This window comes from Lissotriton vulgaris, chromosome 10 (genome assembly GCF_964263255.1).
Source record: "Lissotriton vulgaris chromosome 10, aLisVul1.2, whole genome shotgun sequence".
Classification (NCBI taxonomy): Eukaryota; Metazoa; Chordata; class Amphibia; order Caudata; family Salamandridae; genus Lissotriton; species Lissotriton vulgaris.
The window spans coordinates 1,066,268,640-1,066,292,741 of record NC_141698.1 but is presented as its reverse complement, the minus strand read 5'-3'; the positions used below and the strand labels follow the sequence as shown (position 1 = coordinate 1,066,292,741).

Sequence of the window (24,102 nt, the reverse complement as noted above, 5' to 3'; positions counted from 1 at the left end):
GGCCCAGCTCACAGGCCCATGTGGTGGTAGCACCTCGCAGCAGGTCCCCTCTCTTCCTTGTCCCAGCTCTGACTGACTCTCTGGTGGCACATCCCCCTTACTTATACCCTCCTCCCAGGCAGTGCCAGAACCTTCTAGAATGTTGGCAAAGCTGGCCTAAACTGGCTCAAGGGGAGGGGGTGAGCACTCTGGGTGCCAGGCTTTCCCTCCAAAAGCTAGGGGTGGCTGGGTAATATTATCTAGACCGCTGACCTATGCCAGTCCTGTGGCTAAACCCATGGCCATGGCATCCATTTTAAACACAGTACATTTTAGTCAGGTGCATTTCTAAAATGGGGAAATTTACAAGTGCTCACACCATTACATAGCATTGCAATTTTAACAAGGTGTCTCACATCACTCATGGCCTATACAGGTTTAATCCCATGGGGGAGACATCCTAGACAAGGGGGTCAAAAGCGAAATATTTTGGGGGAAAAGGCCAAGTCCATAAGTAAGAGCCGCTTTAAGTTAAAGGGGGTATGTATATGCGCCCTCATGACGCAACCACTCAAGACGAACATATCCCTGTCTGTTACCGCACGTCATTTTTTTAATCCTTAAATGCGATAGAGCAGGATTCTCTGGGATGGGACCCACCAATGCTGATTGCGGACGAGGGCCGCTTCAAGGAAAACGTGGTGTTAAAGGTGCGCTATGATGACGCATCCACCACAGGTGAGAACAATTTAGTTCACTGGTTGTGTACACAAGCATTTGCAATGCAATAGGGCTCGCATTAGTAAAGTTTGAGGGATTATTATCGTAAATGTCAAAGTTTATTATTTTTTTTAAATTTTAACTTGTGGAAAATTCTAACTTTGGCATTTACAATGCTAATAGTGTGAATTAGTGGAAATGTGACACCTATAGCATTTGTAATGCAAAATGTGTTGTCTTTACATGACTTTGATGTATTAATAATAACATTTTTAAAAAAATCCCAATATTTAATAGTTAAAGTCATGAATTTGTAATATATAATGGCAATAGCGTAAACTTTATCAAATTTTTTTTGATGATTAAGTTTATTGTTTTTTATAGTGATGAAAATACAAGAACAGAAGTGAAACAAAAAAAATTGAATTTTTTATTCAAATTATGAAAATTGAGAGAACATATTTTAATATGTTGTTGTTGAATTGGTGCACATATTGATGGTTTGTTGTCTTAGAATGATGTTGTGAGTGTGCCGAGTGATGCTGTGGCGTTCAGTGATGATCTGTTAGCGCATATTGATGTTGTGGTGCTCCAGAGTGATGCTGTGGTGTTGTGATGGATAGTGAGGGTGATAGATAGATAGAGGGAGTGCGTAAGATAGATAGAGGGAGTGAGACAGATAGAGTAAGTGTGAGAGATAGAGGCAGGGTAAGATGGCGAGAGATGGAGTGTGGGCGAGGGATGGAATGTGGTGCGGGGGATGGATGGAGTGTGGTGTGGGTGAGGGATGGAGTGTGGTGCGGGGGAGGGATGGAGTGTGGGGTGGGTGAGTGATGGTTTGCGCTGCGTGGGTGAGAGTTGCGCTGCGTGGGTGAGATTTGCGCTGTGGTGTTTCTGTGGTGGTGCTGAGTGGTGCTGAGTGGTGCTGTGGTGGTGCTGAGTGGTGCTGTGGTGGTGCTGAGTGGTGCTGTGGTGATGCTGAGTGGTGCTGTGGTGATGCTGAGTGATGCTGTGGTGGTGCTGAGTGATGCTGTGGTGGTCCTGAGTGATGCTGTGGTGGTGTTGAGTGGTGCTGTGGTGGTGCTGAGTGGAAGATGGGGAGAGGGAGAAAAAGGAGAGGAGGGAGAGTGTAAAGAGAGGGAGAGAGGAGAGAGGAGAGAGAGGGGGAGAGAGGAGAGAGGGGGAGAGAGGAGAGAGAGAGAGGGGGGGAAAGAGGAGAGAGAGAGACGGAGACGGGGAGAGAGGAGAGGGAAGAGAGGGAAAGGGAGAGAGGGAGAGGGAAGTGAGGGAAAGGGAGAGAGGGAAAGGGAGAGAGGGTAGAGGGAAAGAGGGAGGGTAAGAAGAGAGGGGGAGGACGAGAGCGAAGGACGGAGGGGAGAGAGAGGGGAGGGAGAGAGAGAGGAGAGCAGGCAGAGGGGAGATGGGGAGAGGGAGAAAAAGGAGAGCAGGGGGAGGTAAAGAGAGGGAGAGGGAGAGAGGAGAGAGGAGAGAGAGGGGAGAGAGGAGAGAGGAGAGGGAGAGGGTGAGAGAGGAGAGAGTGAGAGGGAAGTGAGGGAAAGGGAGAGAGGTAGACGGAGAGAGGGAGAGTGAGAGAGTGCTGTGGTGGTGCTGAGTGGAAGATGGGGAGAGGTAGAAAAAGGAGAGGAGGGAGAGGGTAAAGAGAGGGAGAGAGGAGAGAGAGGGGGAGAGAGGAGAGAGGGGGAGAGAGGAGAGAGAGAGAGGGGGAGAGAGGAGAGAGAGAGACGGAGACGGGGAGAGGGGAGAGGGAAGAGAAGTAAAGGGAGAGAGGGAGAGGGGAGTGAGGGAAAGGGAGAGAGGGTAGAGGGAGAGAGGGAGGGTAAGAAGAGAGGGGGAGGACAAGAGCGAAGGAAGGAGGGGAGACAGAGGGGAGGGAGAGAGAGAGGAGAGCAGGCAGAGGGGGAGAGAGGGAGAGGGAGAAAAAGGAGAGCAGGCGGAAGGTAAAGAGAGGGAGAGAGGAGAGAGAGGAGAGAGAGGGGAGAGAGGCGAGAGGAGAGGGAGAGGGTGAGAGAGGAGAGAGGAGAGAGTGAGAGGGAAGTGAGGGAAAGGGAAAGAGGTAGACGGAGAGAGTGAGAGAGTGCTGTGGTGGTGCTGAGTGGAAGATGGGGAGAGGGAGAAAAAGGAGAGGAGGGAGAGGGTAAAGAGAGGGAGAGAGGAGAGAGAGGGGGAGAGAGGAGAGAGGGGGAGAGAGGAGAGAGAGAGAGGGGGGAGAGAGGAGAGAGAGAGACAGAGACGGGGAGGGAAGAGAGGGAAAGGGAGAGAGGGAGAGGGAAGTGAGGGAAAGGGAGAGAGGGTAGAGGGAGAGAGGGAGGGTAAGAAGAGAGGGGAAGGACGAGAGCGAAGGACGGAGGGGAGAGAGAGGGGAGGGAGAGAGAGAGGAGAGCAGGCAGAGGGGGAGATGGGGAGAGGGAGTAAAAGGAGAGCAGGGGGAAGGTAAAGAGAGGGAGAGGGGAGAGAGAGGAGAGAGTTGGGAGAGAGGAGAGAGGAGAGGGAGAGGGTGAGAGAGGAGAGAGTGAGAGGGAAGTGAGGGAAAGGGAGAGAGGTAGACGGAGAGAGGGAGAGGGAGAGAGTGCTGTGGTGGTGCTAAGTGGAAGATGGGGAGAGGGAGAAAAAGGAGAGGAGGGAGAGGGTAAAGAGAGGGAGAGAGGAGAGAGAGGGGGAGAGAGGAGAGAGGGGGAGAGAGGAGAGAGAGAGGAGGGGAGAGAGGAGAGAGAGAGACGGATACGGGGAGAGAGGAGAGGGAAGAGAGGGAAAGGGAGAGAGGGAAGTGAGGGAAAGGGAGAGAGGGAAAGGGAGAGAGGGTAGAGGGAGAGAGGGAGGGTAAGAAGAGAGGGGGAGGACAAGAGCGAAGGACGGAGGGGAGAGAGAGGGGAGGGAGAGAGGAGAGCAGGCAGAGGGAGAGATGGGGAGAGGGAGAAAAAGGAGAGCAGGGGGAAGGTAAAGAGAGGGAGAGAGGAGAGAGGAGATAGAGGGGGAGAGAGGAGATAGGAGAGGGAGAGGGGGAGAGAGGAGAGAGTGAGAGGGAAGTGATGGAAAGGGAGAGAGGTAGACAGAGAGAGGGAGAGTGGGAGAGTGCTGTGGTGGTGCTGAGTGGAAGATGGAGAGAGGGAGAAAAAGGAGAGGAGGGAGAGGGTAAAGAGAGGGAGCGAGGAGAGAAAGGGGGAGAGAGGAGAGAGGGGGAGAGAGAGAGAGGGGGGAGAGAGGAGAGAGAGAGACGGAGACGGGGAGAGAAGAGAGGGAAGAGAGGGAAAGGGAGAGAGGGAGAGGGAAGTGAGGGAAAGGGAGAGAGGGAAAGGGAGAGAGGGTAGAGGGAGAGAGGGAGGGTAAGAAGAGAGGGGGAGGACGAGAGCGAAGGACGGAGGGGAGAGAGAGGGGAGGGAGAGAGAGAGGAGAGCAGGCAGAGGGGGAGATGGGGAGAGGGAGAAAAAGGAGAGCAGGGGGAAGGGAAAGAGAGGGAGAGAGGAGAGAGGAGAGAGGAGGAGAGAGGAGAGAGGGGGAGAGAGGAGAGAGGAGAGGGTGAGAGAGGAGAGAGGAGAGAGTGAGAGGGAAGTGAGGGAAAGGGAGAGAGGTAGACAGAGAGAGGGAGAGTGAGAGAGTGAGGGGAGAGAGAGAGGGAGGACGCGAGGGAAGGGAGGGAGGTTAGACTAAATAGGTAAAAAAAAAGGCAAATGATGGAGAAAAGTGACAGAGGGGGACAGCGGTAGTGAGGGACAAAAGGAGGAAATAGTTCAGCAAATGGGGGAGGGGGCGGGCGAGAGGGAGGTTAGACTAAACAGGTAAAAAAAAGCAACAAATAAACGAGTCACGGCCTGCAGCCGTGAATAAGTGACGGCGGGGGCAAGGAATTTACACAAACCAAGGCATCGTTTAAATACACTAGGCTCACAGCTAAACAATTCCCAGGCAGGCCTCTGCAATACAACACGTTATGAAATAACTTACATAACGTAATGTAATGGGAATGCAGAGCCCGCACACTGCCCAGATAAAAAGAGGGGCTCCTGCACACATTTGTGAGCTGTGCTGAATAAAGTTCGCTTCAGAAAAGGGGGTGGTGATAAAGTTCGCTGGCACTGAAAGTAATAAGACCGGCAGCACTGGCGGTGCGCTAGTGCTATTACCAACATTTTAATGTACACTTTGAAAACAAGTCATAAATGTTAGTTAGATTAAATGAGAGGTTTTGCGAGAGTAAAGCGGAGGCAGCTATGGCGCTGGAGAGGGAGGGGGTGGGTTGCCCATATAGAGTGGGAGGGGGGTGGGCTGCCTGCTGGGAGATGCGAGCAGAGCCTTTGAAGAGCCAGAGTCAATAAGGGGAGGAGAACTGGCTGATAGGCAGAAGGCTCAGGCAAGCTCGTGCACACCTGGGTGCTTGCCTCCTCGACAACGTTTTTTTTAAAGAGTCGGTCGGGCTAAACCTGTATGTAGTACTTGCAAACAGAAGAACCGCATCACGGTGGACATGCTCATATTTAAAGAACGATTTACAAGGGCATCAGAACAGCAAGGATATGCATTGTTTTCGCAACACAGCACCCTCTTCATACCTGCTGAGCTTCACGAAAAGACCTGAGAAAAGGCTTGAGGCATTTCCTGCATAGCCCGAGCCTGGTGCTTAATTAAAGAGTCTGTTTCAAGACTCACAAGCAATATGCTGCTTAGGCCTCTTTTGGAAAGCAGGGCACAAGCACCCTCCCATACGGATGAAGCACTGTAACATGAAAACTAACTCCAGAACTCTCAGCGCGATTAGGTGACCTCAAGATGCCATAATGCACTGCAAAAACAACCCGTGGGTGGAAAATAAAATGTAATAATCATTTAAACAAACAAGTTCTTGCACTTAATATTCGAGCATAAAAAAATAATAATGTACTAAATAAAAAAGGCACACCACTAATCGGCAACAGAAAATACATGTACATGGTGAAAGGCAGCTAGTATTTGATCCCAAACATGGGGAAGAATGTGAAACTCTGCGAGTCACGGCCTGTGGCCGTGAATAAGTGACGGCGACAGATGGCCGTGAAGCAGGGGGCGGGGTAGCGGAAGCCTTTGATGTGCCAAATGCTGCTGGCAGGGGGAAGGATCGGGCAAGCTCGTCCACGAGGAGCTTGTCACGTGATTCGATTTCTCGTGAACTGTTGGGAATCCGCCTTAAAGAGAGCCAATCAGCTGCCTGAAGAGAGCCTTTGGGGAAAGAAGTGGATCAGCGACATAAGGACTCACCCCTGTTTTCTATTTTTGCGAAATAGAAAAGGGGCGAGCCCTAAAAAACGAACATAGGATGATGGCCCACCAGTCGGTTTATAAGTTGTAAACAAGACGTATGTGGACGACTGTATGGGACGCACGTCTATTTACTTTAACCTCGATCGAAGGTAAGCGGGAAAACAGTGGGGATGGATTATACTGCTCTGAGACTGGTATGTAAATGGTAGTAGTGTAGTTGATAGGTGGAAAGAGGTACACTACGATTTAAGAAATTGTTAATATTCAATGAAGTAAAAGGATATTAAGCGTGTTTAAAAACGCAATTGAATCACTAGGAAATATAATGAAGAATAGTAACAGAGACTCCAGACTGTTGGTGTGCACTTAGTACTTTGTTTTGTACTCTCCTCCTCGTATTTTTGAAATAAAACGAAAAAGCTGGTATTTTTATGACCGCTTATTCGAGAGGCCGAATTTTAATATGCCGAATTGCAATAGGGTATGCTAATGATTATATTAATGGACCACACAGTACAGGTTTAATCATATAGATATACATGTGTGCAGACACACCCTCTCAAGGTTAGCGACCCGGTAAAGATGTAGTTATATTCTTTTGAAGTTAGCGACCCGGTAAAGATAGATGGGGAGATAATGATGCAGCACACCCTTATTGGATATAGTGAGCTCAACGGGGACATAGGTCCACAACAGGCTGCAGATAGAGCTAAGAATAGATAGCCACCTTGGACATTGGTGAGCTGTATGGAGATGATAGTCCATAATAAGCAGTAAATATTGTTAAGAACAGACATTAATATTGTTTAGAGGAACTTGATATTTATAATAATCATTACACACCATGGGATAGAAAGTTAGTAGCTGAATCGAGGATTATCTATGTATTAATCATAATATGTTGCCATTTTTAGGTCAAGTCAAGTCAAGTCAGAAATTTATATAGCGCGCTACATACCCAGAGGGTCTCAAGGCGCTTGAGGAGGGGAAGGGAATTACTTGTCGAATATCCAAGTTTTAAGTTGCTTTCTGAACGCTAGGTGGTTCTGTGTGAGACGTAGGTGGGTGGGGAGTGAGTTCCAGGTTTTAGCTGCGAGGTAGGAGAAGGATCTACCTCCCATGGTGGTTTTATTGATGCGAGGAATGGTAGCAAGGGCCTGGTTGGAAGATCGTAGCTGGCGGGGGGGTGTAGAAGGAAAGTCGTGTGTTGAGGCATTCGGGTCCAAGTTCGTAGAGTGCTTTGTGAGCATGGGTTAGGAGGCGGAAAGTAATCCTCTTATTGACGGGGAGCCAGTGGAGGTCTTTCAGGTGGCTAGAGATATGGTCTTTGCGTGGGATGTCTAGAATGAGTCTGGCTGATGCGTTCTGGATGCGTTGAAGTTTTTTCTGGAGTTTTGCGGTGATACCGGCGTATAGGGTGTTCCCGTAGTCCAGGCGACTTGTAACCAGTGCATGGGTGACTGTCTTTCTGGTTTCGGTGGGGATCCAGCGAAATGTTTTTTTGAGCATGCGAAGGATGTTGAAGCATGAAGATGAGACTGCGTTGACTTGTCTGTTCATCGAGAGAGAGGAGTCCAGGATGACGCCCAGGTTTCGTGCGTGGTCCGTCGGGATGGGTGCTTTTCCAAGGGCCTCTGGCCACCAAGAGTCGTCCCAAGCGGAGGGGGAGGTGCCTAAGATAAGGACTTCTGTTTTGTCTGAGTTCAGTTTCAGACGGCTGTGCTTCATCCACTCTGCTACTTCTTTCATACCTTCATGTAGGTTGGTTTTAGTGGTGTTGGGGTCTTTGGTGAGTGATAGGATCAGTTGGGTGTCGTCTGCATAGGAGATGATGTTGAGGTTGTGTTGGCGAGCGATGGTCGTGAGGGGGCTCATGTATACATTGAAGAGGGTGGGGCTGAGTGAGGAACCTTGGGGTACGCCGCAGATGACTTCAGTGGCCTCGGACTTGAATGGTGGGAGGCGGACTCTCTGGGTTCTTCCGGTGAGGAATGAGGTGATCCATTCCAGTGCTTTTCCTTGGATCCCGATGTTTTTGAGGCGCTGTAGAAGAGTGCTATGGCAGACTGTGTCGAAGGCTGCGGAGAGGTCGAGGAGGATGAGGGCGACTGTGTCTCCGTTGTCTAGTAGAGTTCGAATGTCGTCTGTTGCTGCGATGAGAGCGGTCTCCGTGCTGTGTTTGGCTCGGAAGCCGGACTGTGAGGTGTTGAGGGATTTGTTGCTTTCGAGGAAGGTGGCGAGCTGGTTATTGACGGCTTTCTTGATGACTTTGGCCGGGAAAGGAAGGAGCGAGATGGGGCGGTAGTTTTTGAGTTCGGTGGGGTCCGCAGTGGGTTTTTTCAGAAGGGCGCTGAGTTCGGCGTGTTTCCAGCTTTCCGGGAAGGTGGCGGAGTTGAGGGAGCAGTTGATGACGTCACGGAGGTGTGGTGCTATGATGGAGTCTGCTTTGTTGAAAATGTGGTGAGGACATGGGTCTGTGGGGGATCCTGAGTGGATGGAGTTCATCAGGCGGATGGTGTCCTCGGTGGAGATTGGGTTCCAGTCGTTAAGGATGTTCGATGGGGGTGCAGGTACGGCAGAAGATTGGGTGGGATGGTCTCCGGGTTGGATGTCGAAGCTGTTGTGGATGTCTGCAATTTTGTTGTGGAAGAATGAGGCTAGGGAGTCGCATAGGGCTTGAGATGGGGTGATGTCGTTGGAGTTGGCTGAGGGGTTGGTGAATTCTTTGACGATGTTGAATAGTTCCTTGCTGTTGTGGGCGTTGTTGTCTAGTCGGTCTTTGAATGCGGCTTTCTTGGCAGTCCGGATCAGTTGGTGGTGTATGCGGGTGGCGTTTTTGAAGGCGTCCCTGGTGCTGGTGTTTGGGTCTTTTTTACAGGCCTTCTCGAGGGAGCGGCAGAGTTTCTTCGATTTCTTAAGATCATCATTGAACCAGGAGGCGTTTTTGCTGCCAAGTTTGATTTGACTTTTTTTCGGCGGTGCTAGGATGTCGGCGCTGTTGGATAGCCATTGGGTGAGGTTAAGCGCTGCTTGGTCGGGGTTTGAGGAGTGGGCAGGTGGGTTTTGAAAAAGCGATGAGGAGATCTGGTCGATGGTGATTTTGTTCCAGTTTCTTCGTAGAGTAGGTTGAGGTCGGTTGTGAGTGGTGGTTTTATTGTAGAAAAAGTGTATGCAGCTGTGGTCCGTCCACTGGAGGGTAGGGGTGTGACTGAAGGAGACATGTTTGCTGGAGGTGAAGATGGGGTCGAGTGTGTGACCTGCGATGTGGGTGGGCGTAGAGACAAGTTGTTTGAGTCCGAGGTTGGCGAGGTTGTCCAGAAGGGAGGTGGTGTTGTTGTCGTTGCTCTTTTCCAGGTGAAAGTTGAGGTCTCCCAGTAGGATGTATTCCTCGGAGGGGAGGGCGTGTGGGGTGATGAAGTCAGTGATAACGTCGCTGAATTTTGCACGGGGTCCTGGAGGCCTGTAGAGGAGAGTGCCTCTGAGTGTGGTCTTGGGGTCGGTGTGGATTTGGAAGTGAAGGTGTTCGGCGCTAGCGAGGTTGACGTCTGAGCTGGTTGAGATGCGGATGGAGTTCTTATGGACGATAGCGATGCCTCCTCCTGTTTGGTCGGTGCGATCCTTACGGATGATCTTGTATCCTTCCGGGATGGCAATGGTGATGTCAGGGGCTGATGAGGCGTTCATCCATGTTTCTGTCAGGAAGGCGACGTCGGGAGAGATGGTGTCTAGTAGATTCCAAAGTTCGATGGCGTGTCTGTGGACTGAGCGGGTGTTGAGCAGGATGCATTTTAGGTAGTTGGAGTCAGATATCTGGTTTATGTCCGTGGGTGAAGAGTTGATCTCTCTGCCGTCGAATTTGCAGGATTTGCAGGAGAAGGGACCATGGGTGTGTCCAGGAGTGGCTTTGATGCAGTGGGGGAGTCGGCCGGGGTTAAGGGCTAGGAGGGTGGTGGCATCGTAAGTAATGCGGGGGAGGTGGAAGGTACGAGGACCAGGGGGTCTGGCGCTGGGCGCGGTCCAGGCGCGGACGGGCGTAGACGGGCTTACCTTTGGCGCACCTTCAGCGCGACTGGGGCGCGACCGCTGCACGTGAACGCTGCGCGCGGGAGCATCTGTCATGTATGGATGGTGGAGGGGGCGGGGGCGAGGCAGGGTCAGCTGGGAGGCGGGCGCGGGGTGGAGCTACGGTCAGGGAATCAACAAACAACAAAATGGCTGCAACTACGGAGAAATTGAAACTAGCCTGGGGGATGATTAGAAGGCACAACCGGGCGCAAAGTGAAGCGCAATCTGTAAACAAAGCGCAGGCTTGGCGGTACAGCACAAACAATTCACAGCGCACAGTGCATACAATTGAATAAAAGTACAATGAGCTAAGCAGGCAGCGGCAGTGATGCGGAGGAAAAGGTCGCGCTGGGGGTGTACTTGTAAAGCGCTACGATACCAAGGAACAGCTTGTGAGTCACAGAGTCAGAGCGCTACGATAGGTGGGAAACCTCACGTGCCATCCCTGAAATACAAGTACAGATACTATATATCAGGTCTCGCATTGAGTCTTTTTTTAAAACCCTACCCATCAGGATAAGTGAATATATATGAACCAATTGAGGTGAGTGGTGGACCTCAATGTCCAGAGTGTATTGTTACTACACACGGAATGGGGTTCATCTCTGAACAGATTGTCTTTGTTATCTTACATTTAGGACCTTATTCATAAACAAGGTGCAGTAACAGTGGATCCAATGGACCACGTGAAATTTTAGAGGATTTGCCACAATTCCATCCCCCTTTTCTACACACATTATTAAGTTGTACGTATTTGAATGAAAGATATTTTTTATATATATATTTTACAAATGTGATTGAGTGCTGTAGTATGCACTGCTGGAGTTTGACAGGAGATTTATGGTTTTAGTGCTAAGCACTTGAAATTTTTATTCAGTTAAGCACATTCCGTATAAATGTGTCTTATTAAGCGATGTTCATAGTGTGAAAGGTGCATAGGGTTGAGAATAAATGAGCTGCTTGGTTGAACCCTTTAAACAATTGTATGGACATCTTGATAATAAGCCTCGATAAAGGGGGTATGAGGATCCTGTGGTTCTCTGCTCTATGTTGAACCTAGTATATACCTGCATGAATATTTTTATAATAAGATTTTTGACAAAATAGAAATGAGGGTCTCATGTTGTCCAATGTTTTTTATAGATACTCACATGGTTGTACATCCAAAATAGTAAATTGGGGCCTTCATAGCCTCTTTACAAACGTGGGGGAGTTTAACTAGCAAAATCTTCTACATATTTATAATGTTGTGAGATGTATTTTGGTCTGTGTTATCTAAAAAAAAAATGCTTTATCAGGTTTATTACATTTTAATGAATTACAAAGAGAGAAAAGTATTGTTCATGGCCTGATGAAGGTGGTACCTCAATAATTTCTTACCACCGAAATGTGTTGACGCTTGCTCTTTCCGATTTGGTTATATCCAGGAACTATGTAATAGAAGGAGAGAACTACCCTGCCAGGGTGTGATTATATGGTCCCTTCAGCGAGATCCAAAGAGGGAAGGGGGGTGACATAAATTAATGCTTCGGAGCCAATGATATATCAAATACATTCAGAGCAAATTATGGAAGAGTGAAAAAAGTTTCTTTTTTTTAAAGATAACAATTTATAAATAGAGTCCATGAAATAACATTCTAAAGCATATATACAAACACAGGAAGGAAGTTTTCCTCCTGGGGCTGAATAAGTATCATCATTAAAAGTTCATACAAGAAATAAGAATTTATTAACGTCCACACACTCCCACAGTCATTCACTAAACACACATACACATCTCAAACTCTCTCACTATCGAAATAATGCACACATAACCATACAAACATAGAAGAACCTAGGGGCCTGCAACATCACAATCAATGGTTGCTAGGGTAGAGAAACCAACATGGAGGCAGTTAGGGATGAGGTGCAGTAAATGGTAATACACTGAAGGCCATCCATGTAGATCACGCCAACGCGCGTTTCAATGCAAGGCCAATTTAGGCTGCATCTTCATCAGGGCATTGGAGACCAGGGAGGGGGACATACACACATTACTCTCATAGAGGAGTCTTATCATCATAGATTCTTCAATAAATCAGATGAGGTTCCCGCAGAAAGGAGTTTCTCACGGGTCTATGTAGGTGAGACCCAAGCGAGCTTCCGGATTTAAACACGTCCTAATGATAAATTACGAAGCGGGTACATCGTTTTCTGGTTTCCTTCACAGGCGGCGCATCCCATTGGAGGAGACTCTGGGGGGAGAAACCATATGTGGGTTAGGTTAACGTTCTGCGAGTGATCTTAATATAGTCTGGCAAGGTCAGGTCAGGAAGAGGTCCGATGGAAAAAATCGGGCCAACAGCAAAGTCCCCTGTGGCCGCCGGGATCGGCGTCCCATGCCGCGACCGAGCCATAGGGCGGGACCCTTCAATATCCACTTGGCAATCAGGAGAGGCCGGACATGAAGATCTGGATAAAAGGGAGAGCGGAGATGGGTCGCAGGGTCGGCGTCCTCTCTCGTCGGCGGCAGGACAGGGACCAGGAACTACCTCATGTCTAATTTGATGATGATGTAATAGACTGACGGTTTTCATGAATTGATTCCTGGTGGGAATAACTGTTTTTTGATGAATTTAATGATTTCCACACTGTTTTGTCACTTGTGATGTTTTTTAATGTTTGAATTTATGTATTCTATTATTATTAATACTTTATTGTTATTTCTAGTGTAATTATATTTTTTAATAAATGCTGATTGTTTTGTATATATATATATATATATATCAGAGTTTCTTATCTTTTTGTGATATACGATTGCTTTCTGGGTTCAGATTTGGCTTCCAGTTTTGATTGATGTCGATGTGCATGTATGCATGTGTGATATAATATTACAGGCTTGATTCCAAGAGAGCTTTCTTTTCATATTCACTAATTACCCCTGCAAGTTGATTTGTTTTACTTTTCTGTCTTGATAACATGTTATTGGACTTACAGCTTTATTAGTCACCAAGTAAAGACATGTTCCCACATAAGCTTACTTCCAGTTGCACCTTCAAATACTGACCCATTGTCAAAAGTATCTAATATGCAATATTTTATTGTTCATGCCCTTTGATTATACAACTTACAACATAAACTTCATCTTCTGCCTAATTTAAATAATACTCTTCTTTGAGGGCACAGCTTAATTCTTCCAATGCAGTGTGTTCAAGAAAGGGGCATTACTTCCAGCTCCGACTTTGTTGTAGCCCTACAGATTGTTTCATTATAGTATTTTATCTCTAAGACAGTTGGTAGCAATAAAGACAGTTCACCCAACTATTATCAAACACTTCCTCCAACAAAACATGCATTGCCAAAGCCAATATGTATATGAAAAAAGACGCAACGATGGAGCAGCTGCATTTTGTAGGTGCATGCTGTATTATTAAGCAGGTGAGTGCCTTCAGTAGGTCACAGGTTTTTTTTTTTAAAGTTTATTTAGCGAACCAAGATGGATCTCGTGCAAATATCATGTAATGTGAAAGAGCTTTAAAAAAATATGAAACACATGAGCATGATCAGTTTGGGGAGCAAGTGGAAGGGTGAAGCAACAGGGAGGGCGAGAGGTGAACAAAATGGAGGGTGGGGGATCAAGCAACATAAGAGCAAAAACGCATTCGAAAGACCAACAAGAGAGAAATACGAGTGCACGTGGAGAGAGAGAATCACATGGGCGAGAGAGATCAATGTGGAGGGTAGGATAAAAGCACATGAGGGAGACAGCTGGAAACACATGCACTTTTATGGAGTGCTTAAACAAATACAAACAGTAGTCTCCTAAGAGCAAGCAGAAGCAGAATAGAAGCTAGCCAATCAAAGCAATGATAAAGAGGCTATGCTACAGGGAGGGATGAAAACAAAATGGGAAACGTCCTTTAGGACGAAGCCAGAGTCACGCTGTGATGTCACAGCATCGGCAACAGACCGAATGTTTCTTTAGCATGCATTCGTTCTGCACGCAAGTCGTTACAATGACTTGCTGTAGGGGTGTTGCAGTGGTGGAGTGGTGTTGGAATTAAAGTCCAACACCTTCCCTACTGCTGAGCAGGCTGGAGTTGGAATAGTGTATTAAACTATTCCAATATCTAGAGCCCCCTAAAGCAAGTTGTTAAAATGACTTGCGTGCAGAGCAAATGCGTGATAAAGACGCATTCATTCAAATGACGGAGTTATAAGGCATACGTGATGAACGCATACGGAATTCCATCATACATTCACACAAGATGGACAGGCTGAAACAAGGATGGCCATCCAATAGTAGCAAGCAAATAAGAGTGACAGTTACACCAACAAATGGAAAGTAATGGGTGGGCTGCAAGATCCTGTGTGTTTTTGGTAAGCCCACAATATGTCTTTCACAAACAGAGACGGCTTCCGGTGTCTGGGATGTTCCCCCAAAAAATAGACCTATCAGCTTTGCCATTATCAGCACAACTCTTTGTCAATTACTCATGCGCTCATTAAAGCACTCACAAAGCCCGTTGGTGTGCAGCCAATGCAATCGCGGCATCCTCGCATTATGTTCTATGCACATGCATGTGTCTTTGGTAAATGTTTCTCAATATTACCGCACGCGCATGCCAAAAATGTTTGCTTGAAACGGTCCTGTAAGGTTGTCAGTCTCAATCTACAAGCACTGGATATGTACCTCACCTTTGAAATCTCCTGACACATATGGGCAGAGAGCCAAGTGCCCTCCACTGAGAAGAGAGGCCTGTCGTAGAAATCAAACCTGAGGTTTTTTTATCCCTCAGCAGACAATCAGAGCAAAACTGTGATGCTGTTAACGTTCGTTCACATGCCAAGATACAAGCACTGAGATGCAGAAAAGACTCACATAAATGTCACCCACAAACATAATTAGACCAGAGCGTATCTTTCAGTCCTTCAGGTGACCCAACATACCTGCAGCAAAGCCTGTTCTTCACCAAGGCTGTGAATATGTCCAGGAAGAGCTTATGGTGACGGTGCTTGCTGAAATCCCGCTCATTCTTGTAGTTGACACTAAAAGGGGATAAATATTCAGCTCATTGTTACACGTCATTGAGACAGAAGCCCAGCCACCACCCTCCTAACATAGGCCTTTTGGTCTCCTTCTGGGGTTGGTGGAAGACTTGATGTGCTCCAGGATAGATTACCCTGAGAAGACCCCCGACAAATCACGGTTCTTTCACAAAGACCAATAACGTTGTTTGCATACTGATTACTGTTTTGGGGGGAGCATATTTCATATAGTATGAACCTAGTGCCAAGGAGCAACATAGCGCCTTGCAGGAAGCATTATATACTGAAGCCTCTAGGCCCGAACATGCTGTACACAGAACAGTATATCCCGATTACTCTACCTGTAGTAAATCTACTATTTCGTTTCTTCCAGAGTGGAACTGTCTAGTTAGATCAAAAGATTCTTGGCAATATCTGAATCCAACAGATCGAATCTCTCTCTGCTCACCTTCTGTCCTTTGCTGATTAAAGACATCATGATTCATGAAGATTATCAGAAACTAGGGGTGCTTGTATTATTAGGCGGAACATTGGGTCTGAATCCTAGGACAATTTACTCTTATTTCGCTGGACCCGCAACTGCCTGACATGGCCTAAAAGAGTTAACTGCGGGCAAATTTCCATGCAGGTCTCAGATCTCATAGTGAGAACTGTGAACTATTTGTGAAGACCTCAGTTCTCACGGCAAAAACAGTCTGTGGAGTCCAAAGCCCATCACGGTTGCTGACAGCAACCCTGTCAGGGGTTTGGCAATGCAACAACTCTAAAGACAACTGCATTATGGTAAATAGACTGCCAGCACCTGGCAGATCTCATGCAAGCAACTATCCTGGCAGTAAAGCCTGTCTGTGGTTGAGAATGACACATGCAAGACTAGGAGTGCTCTAATTCCCAAAATAAGGATCATTACCATAAATTAAGGAAGGTTTGAACATGGGGCCTAGTACAAATCCAGCCCTGGAAGCGGCCTTTAAAAGATCTCAGAACCTCAAGAAGCGTCTGTTACATACACAGTCCGAACCAAGACAAAACAAACATCTACTGCGTGGAAACAGGCCCCTGTATGTGGCCATTTTCAGGAGGAACATGTAAGCTGTGGAAACTTAGAAAGACAAATACGTTATCCTGAGAAATAATCCTGTGAGGCAATAGATACTACACACTAATTGAAACGCCATCTACCCAATTCTGTGTCCTTGTAATCTTCAATAGATGGGGCTGACGACAAGGAAGGTAAAAGTGAGAATACAGGATAGGGTCTTTAGACAGCAAATGTTAACGACCAAATTGTTGACATATATTAAGGAGGCCAATAACATCAACAGATTTCAACTGCAAGGTCCTTGAACCCGTTGGCCCCAAAATCATAGTTATAAATATGATTTTCTTACAAAAGGAATAACAGTGGCTATAGTCTCAATGGATACACATGAATAGGCTAACTGAGAGTTTGGACTAAAATACAACAGGCAGCTAAGTCCTTGTAATGACATCCTGCACAGGATTTGCTGGTCTGGATATCAAGGCATAGAATATACTATCCTGGAGAATAATGCCTTTGTCCTTTACCCTGTTCTCATTTTCCTCCTTATCCAGTTTTTAACCATGAATTTAAGTTGGGCAACACAAAATAATCAGAATCAGTAGTAGAGTCATTTTTAAAAGAGCCTTTTTGAAAACAAGCTCTTTTTTAACGCCTTAGGGAATTTCAAAAACAGTTGTTAGATACAGGGACTAGAATATTTCGGGGAACAGCCTTTACAAAGTGGATAATACCACGCGCTACCATTACAACGCCGCTATTACAACTCAAGTCGTTACAACGACTTGCGCTGGAGGGCGCTGTTGGATAGGGAATCGTTAAAAGTTCTATTCTAACACCTTCCCTACTGTAACATGGGCTGGAGTTCGAATAGAAAATTTAACTATTCCACTATCCAGCGCTTACAGCGCAAGTCGTTGTAACGACTTGCGTTGTAAAAACAGCGTTGTAATGGCACGCGTGGTAAAAGCCCGCGTTGTAATGCCATACAACCAAATATTTCAGATACGGCCTCCCATATTGGGTTAATAAACTATTACAAATGATAAGAAATGTATATCCAGACTTGTGATATGTTTCGGCTACTATATTTAATAAAGATGTTAAGGTTGCATTGGTATTCTTTGTATAACTGCATTACGGATAATCGTTACATGGCCTTTTATTAGTGATCAGATATTACTAGAGTGCACAGATTCTTTAATATTCTCTTCTGCCACATTTTGAAATAAGTCAACCTTCACATACAAAAATAAAACGTCAAATTATACATTATAGAGCTATTGACTCCCTCATTTGATTCTGACAAATTATTTCGCACATGTAAGATGGCACCCAATGTGACCAGTTACATGCAGTATTAGCACATCCAGCACCCTGTGCTGCTTACTTCAGAGCTGGAGAAGTGACGGCACACCCATCCCATAGAACAAGTTACTTACCTTTGGGAATGCTCTTTCTGGTAGACATGCTATAAAACTCAGACGTCTCACCTTTAGAATGTTCCCAGGTGACACCCCGCATCTGGAAACTTTTCACACAGCAGTGATCCAGAGCGCCCATAGGTGGAGCCAGGCAGCTACAGGCTGACTTTGTTCTATCCAAAAGTGATCAATGAAGGCACATATAGGAGCCGCCCCTGCTCGCTGATGTCATTTTTAGGTCTCGCAACCTATCGATGCGCGCAAGCGCATCGAGCGGAGCGAGAATTCATGTCGGCAAAACACAAGTCAAACCAAGGGCTTTCAGCTCCGCGGTTTTCTTGCAGTAGGTCTCGCAACCTATCGATGCGCGCAAGCGCATCAAGCGGAGCGAGAATTCATGTCGGCAAAACACAATTCAAACCAAGGGCTTTCAGCCCCGCGGTTTTCTTGCAGTTCACGTGAATCACGTGAGCAAACATGCACGCGCATCGCATGCAAGCCCAGCCTCTCGCATTCCCAGGCTCTCCCGCCCCCATCCGGCATCAGGCACTCCTCCCACACCTCACGGACATCTGTTCAGCACGCGCATCGCATGCAAGCCCAGCCTCTCGCATTCCCAGGCTCTCCCGCCCCCATCCGGCATCAGGCACTCCTCCCACACCTCACAGACATCTGTTCCTTTCTCCTCCCCCTCCCCAGCCAGCTTCCCCCAGGCCCCTGCTGCTTCACACCCTCATTGCCGCTCGGCCCCCTCCCATGCCCGCCGTGTCGCATTTCTCCTCCCCCCTCCCCTTCTCTGCCTTGCCTTCCCTCCGTCTTGAATGAAACTACCACTCTCGCCCGGAGGCAGGCTCGGCAGCCATACATTCCTGACATCCACTGTCTGGGCACCAACCGAGCATGTGGAGCGAGGGCTCGCCATCTAAAACTCAATTTATGTGCTTATTATTTTCCCAGCTGCCTCCACAATTCTTTATAATTATTAGCAGCTTTCCGCGTGCAACTGTTGCCAGGGAGATTTTCCTTTCGTATTTTTTGAAAAAAAAAACAATTTCGAGTGAAAATGATTTCCAAAATGCTACATTTCCTGCCGCTCGGCCCCCTCCCATGCCCGCCGTGTCGCATTTCTCCTCCCCCCTCCCCTTCTCTGCCTTGCCTTCCCTCCGTCTTGAATGAAACTAGCACTCTCGCCCGGAGCCAGGCTCGGCAGCCATACATTCCTGACATCCACTGTCTGGGCACCAACCGAGCATGTGGAGCGAGGGCTCGACATCTACAACGCAATTTATGTGCTTATTAATTTTCTAGCTGCCTCCACAATTCTTTATAATTATTAGCATCTTTCCGCGTGCAAATGTTGCCAGGGAGATTTTCCTTTCGTATTTGTTGAAAAAAAAAATGCTTTTCGAGTGAAAATGTTTTCCAAAATGCTAGATTTCACCGCTCGGTTGCTGTAACCCCAATAAACGAAACCCTTTTTTTTTAGAATAGTGACTACTGCAGGCAAATAAACTGTGCACTACAAAGATGCAGAAGCACTGCACGTTTAAACGAAAAATACCAGTCATTTTCTGTTTTGTGATGCGCTGTAAAATACACCGGTTTCCAAACAGAGTAGTGTGGCTCACTGGTTAGAGGCGGCAGACCCGAGAGCAGAGGACGGCCTGGGACCAGGGTTCGATTCCCGGCACGGCAGGTTTCTGGACCAGGGTCAGCGGACTCGATAATTCTCTCGCCTCGGTGCCCACTCTGATCAGCGATCACACTCGGCAACTCTGGGCATTAGCTTGCCTCATCTTCACTAACGGCCCCACCAGACCGCCGGGGATGCCTGGTCTCACCCTGGAGATACCCATTAAGGGACCATCTCTCAGGGAAGCCAGGAAGGGTTTCGCAGCGGTCGAAGCGCCTTGGGACCCTACGGGTAAGTAGTGCGCTATATAAATGCCTATACATTTACATTTACATTTACATTTACATTTACAAACAGAGGTGAGGCGGTGGCTAGGGCACGAGTTGACATTCCTGAGTGTCGTTTTTACAGCATTGATTTACATAGACCTCGGATGACAGAAGATTAGACCACTCACATGCAGAGTGAGGGGAATCGATTTTGAACGTTTGATCTGTTCATGTCCCCCTCGTTTATTATCCATCAAGGTGCATAAATAATTCGAAGAGGAGGACGCCAAACAAGCATAAATTCATTTACTAATGGACAGTGCACACAGCTCTTAACATGTCAGCATTTTATCACGTAACAGGGGGTAATTAAAGTACACTAACATCCTTGGATACATAATGATCATGAAGAGCAAGATTAACAACATCACTTTCTTTGTATTCCCGCCTAACTGAAATATAGCGCTTCACAGAATTCTGCTGGTCTTCTAGGCCCTCTCCTCCCGATCGTCCGCTTGTCTTTATTTGTTTTGTTTCTGGCGCGGATCGCGTTCCTGGAGGTCACCTGATCTGATTAGTGTGTCCGTCTCAGTGAAGCACCTTCACATGCCTCGCGTCACTCATGGGTACTGGCAGGCCTTTGGGCACAAAGCCCAATTAGGCAATCCAGGTGAGAGGCCTCTATTCCCATCCAAACGCAACTCCAACTGATAGGCCTTGCATGACTCACAAATGTAGCGCTACTCCACTCGAGAGGCTGTGCATTACTTCCCATCGGAGCGGTACTCCAGCTGAGAGGCCTTGCACCACACCCAAATTCAGCGCTACTCTACTCGAGAGGCCGTGCATCACTCCCATTGCAGCAGGGCTCCAGCTGAGAGGCTCTGCACCACTCCCAAATGCAGCGCTACTCCACTCGAGAGGCCGTGCATCACTCCCATTGCAGCAGGGCTCCAGCTGAGAGGCTCTGCACCACTCCCAAATGCAGCGCTACTCCACTCGAGAGGCCGTGCATCACTCCCATTGCAGCAGGGCTCCAGCTGAGAGGCTCTGCACCACTCCCAAATGCAGCGCTACTCCACTCGAGAGGCCGTGCATCACTCCCATTGCAGCAGGGCTCCAGCTGAGAGGCTCTGCACCACTCCCAAATGCAGCGCTACTCCACTCGAGAGGCCGTGCATCACTCCCATTGCAGCAGGGCTCCAGCTGAGAGGCTCTGCACCACTCCCAAATGCAGCGCTACTCCACTCGAGAGGCCGTGCATCACTCCCATTGCAGCAGGGCTCCAGCTGAGAGGCTCTGCACCACTCCCAAATGCAGCGCTACTCCACTCGAGAGGCCGTGCATCACTCCCATTGCAGCAGGGCTTCAGCTGAGAGGCTCTGCACCACTCCCAAATGCAGCGATACTCCACTCGAAAGGCCATGCATCTATTTCCATTACAGCGCTACTCCAGCTGAGAGGCCTTACACCACACCCAAATGCAGTACTGCTTCATGCTGAGAGGCCCTGCACCACTTCCCTTTCCAGGTCGTCCTCCTGCGGAAAAGCTCTGCACTGCTTCCCGACCAGCTGAGAGGACGTGCACACTTCCATTCCGGGTTTATCCCCAGCTGAGAGGCCCTGCTTTACTTCTCATTCGAGCTCTATGGTCAGCCAAGAGGCCCTGAAATACTTCGACTCCAGCTGTACCTCACTGACAAACCATGCATAACTACATTGCAATTTCCCTCTCAGCCAAGAGGCCCGCATCGCTAACGAATCATCTTCCTCCAGCTGAGAGGCCCTGCACCACTTCCGCTCCATTTTCTATTGTCAGCTGAGGTCAATCCATCATTTCTTTTCCGTCTCTGCATGTAGCCGAGAGGCCTCACATCCTTTGTATTCCTGTTTTATCCCAGAGCTCACCCTGCCGCTAACCCACTCCGTTCTTTCTCTGAAGTCACTCCCTTCCTTCACCTCCACTTTCTTCCCTACCCATTCCGCTCTTTCTCACCCTTCGAGGACAGACCCTCTTTTTATGCCTCTTTCTTAGCCTAGCTTGGTTTCTCTTCCCTCGACCTCCCTTGTCAGATTCCCATACACACTCACATGATTTTTTTGTTGCATTCAAGTGTTGTGCATCAATGCATCAAAGTCTATTTTTAGGGGGGGGGGTTAGGGGGGCGTAGCTATGCAGCGTGCTTCGTGGCTAAAAACAATTGGCAAGGCCATTACGTACAAAAAGTGAGAACTATTGGCTTTGCCAATGTTTGTTCCCTCAAGGTATTTTGCTACGGGGTGCCTCATTTTGGAGCACGTTATCCTTGTAAAAAGACTCAGAAGTTTACTCTTTAGTGGGGGTACTATGCATGCAGGGAGACTGTACTTCGTAGACAACACAGAATATTTCAGTGATGCTGGCTTGGTGAAATGTGTAGGAATTTAGTTTGTGCTCGAAACTGTTTTTAATTTGCATTTACTCAGGCAGTAATTCCCAGCTTACATCGTAACTGTAACTGTAACTGTCTATAAGAAATGTCATGCAAGGTGCAACAGCATACAAAACAAGCACTGGCGTTGCCAATAGGTCTCGCAGTAGGAAAGTTGGAGCTATTACAATTGCAAATAACAATGCCTTTTATTTTTGTTTTCATTTTAAAAACATAAAGGGATTTGTCATTTACAAAACCAATAGCTCCAACTTTCCTACTGCGAGACCTATTGGCAACGCCAGTGCTTGTTTTATTTTTTTACTGTGTCTTTGCCAGCGGAATAGGCAGCCCAAAAATCAATCAGAGGACCAGTGTTTAGATATCTAGTTTGACACCTTTTTAGATCAAAACAGAGAACATTCCACAGAATTATGGGGGGGCAGTGGGCAGAGAGGGATCTGCGGTAAGATGGAGTATCCACCAGAAAGAGCATTAATCAAGGTAAATAACTTGTTCTTATTCTAATGAATAATACTAACCACAGATTTCTACCTGTGGAATAGATACCAAAGCAGAATCTCCCAAGGGGGAGGGGTCTGTGGAATTGGCTCAGACCAAAAGGTCTTGCAAGACCGAAAAGGTGAAATGCCCTTCCTGTCAGATCTGGCAGTCAAGGCAGCAGTGCTTCATGAATGTGTGTATGGGCACTCCCGTTACAGCCTGAGAAATGTCAAGGACAGGCACTCCTTGTGCCAGAGCAGGGATAGCAGCCTTGGCCCAGGTGGACTGAGCCCTCAATCATTCTGGAGGCTGCTCTTTGGCCAATGCATAGAAGAACATTGAGGAAGAGAATAATCCATTCTGATAAACTCCTTTTGTGAACTGCCAGACGGTCTACCCAATGGTCTTTGGTACAATCAATGTCGAAATGTAAAGCTCTTTTGGGGTCCAATTGAAAAAATCTCTCCTCTTTCCAGGGGTGAGGCAGAGCAAAGAACGTTGGCATGGTCATGACTTGCCCAACGTGACATGGGGTCATGACTTTTCGCAAAAAGATAGCCTTGGTCCTCATTACCAGTTTGTCTGCAGAAAAGGTGGTGTAGGGCAGCTGCACAGAGAGAGCTTCAAGCTCACTCATGCGATGAGCTGAAGTAACTGCAACTAGAAAGGTAGTCTTCAGAGTCACAAGACATAATGAGCACCCGGGCATCTGCTCAAAGGTAATACCCATGTGGAGAGTAAGGACCAAATTAAGATCCCACTGGGTCAATACAAAGGGTTTAGGGAAAAATGGTTGTGTTAAACCTTTCAGAAACCTCATCACGACAGGTTAGTTATACAAAGAAGACTGATCCAGCAAATACAAAAAGGCTGGAACGGCTGACAAATAACCCTTAATTGTGCTCACAGCAAGGCCTTGCTGGGGCAAATACAAAGCAACAATAAGGCCTCCAACAGTTTGGTTTGTAACGGGTTGATGTTGCAGACCCCACACCATGCCACAAATTTGTCACAGCACCCAGTGCAACTCCTGGAGAGAACTCTCTTGGGAACTCCAACGCACAGAAGTTTTGGCACTGCATGCTTGACGGTGGAAAAAAGATCCAGCTGGGGTTCTCCACTTTGTTGGAAGATGTCCTGTGCCACCACCATCTGTGATCTATCAGGCACTGTCAGCTCAATTCTGCCCTAATGTTCAAAGCGAGGTGGTTCACAACCAGGGAAATGCCCTGACATTTCAGCCAACTCCAAAAGCAAACAGCCAGGACATGACAACCCCCTCAGGTCAGGGTGGGCAAGCGAGGGATCCGCCACAAGTCAAATTGGGGTTGATCACCCTCCAATGCAGATTTTTTGTATTCTCCTCCAAAATCTAGATGGAATCAGACAGGTTCCCTAGGTGCTGGGGCCACTGAGACTTCAGGTTACTCTGCAGAGCCTGCTTATGCCATGTTGCTGATCAGGATGCAATAGGCCAAGACTCCTAAGAGTCACTCTCACTGAGACCCTGGACAAAGTCTGAAATATCGGAATCATAGCCTGAATATCCTGGACTTGTGAAGGAAGGAAGGCCCTGAACTGCACCATATGCATATTGGCTCCCTAATGGGGAGCCTCTGGGAAGGAGTCAGGGATTAAAACCCTCTTAGGGCCATAAAACAAAAAAGTATTCGGAGAGCAGGAACTATAATCTGTGCTTGACGGTTCAGAAGAAAAAATAACACAGGCCGAAGGCAGGAACACCTCACTGGGGGCCACCTGAAAGTGGAATGGTTAA

General features: G+C 47.6%; 1 protein-coding gene across 1 annotated transcript in view; it reads right to left on the bottom strand.

The window, feature by feature from the left end:
- The window catches only part of NEK10 (NIMA related kinase 10), a 1,232,468-nt gene that overhangs the window by 1,121,387 nt on the left and 86,979 nt on the right, over positions 1-24,102 (bottom strand). The window contains exon 5 of the mRNA XM_086942130.1: positions 14,944-15,042. Within this exon, the coding sequence (XP_086798256.1) occupies positions 14,944-15,042 (99 nt within the window). The remainder of the gene's footprint in view (positions 1-14,943; positions 15,043-24,102) is intronic.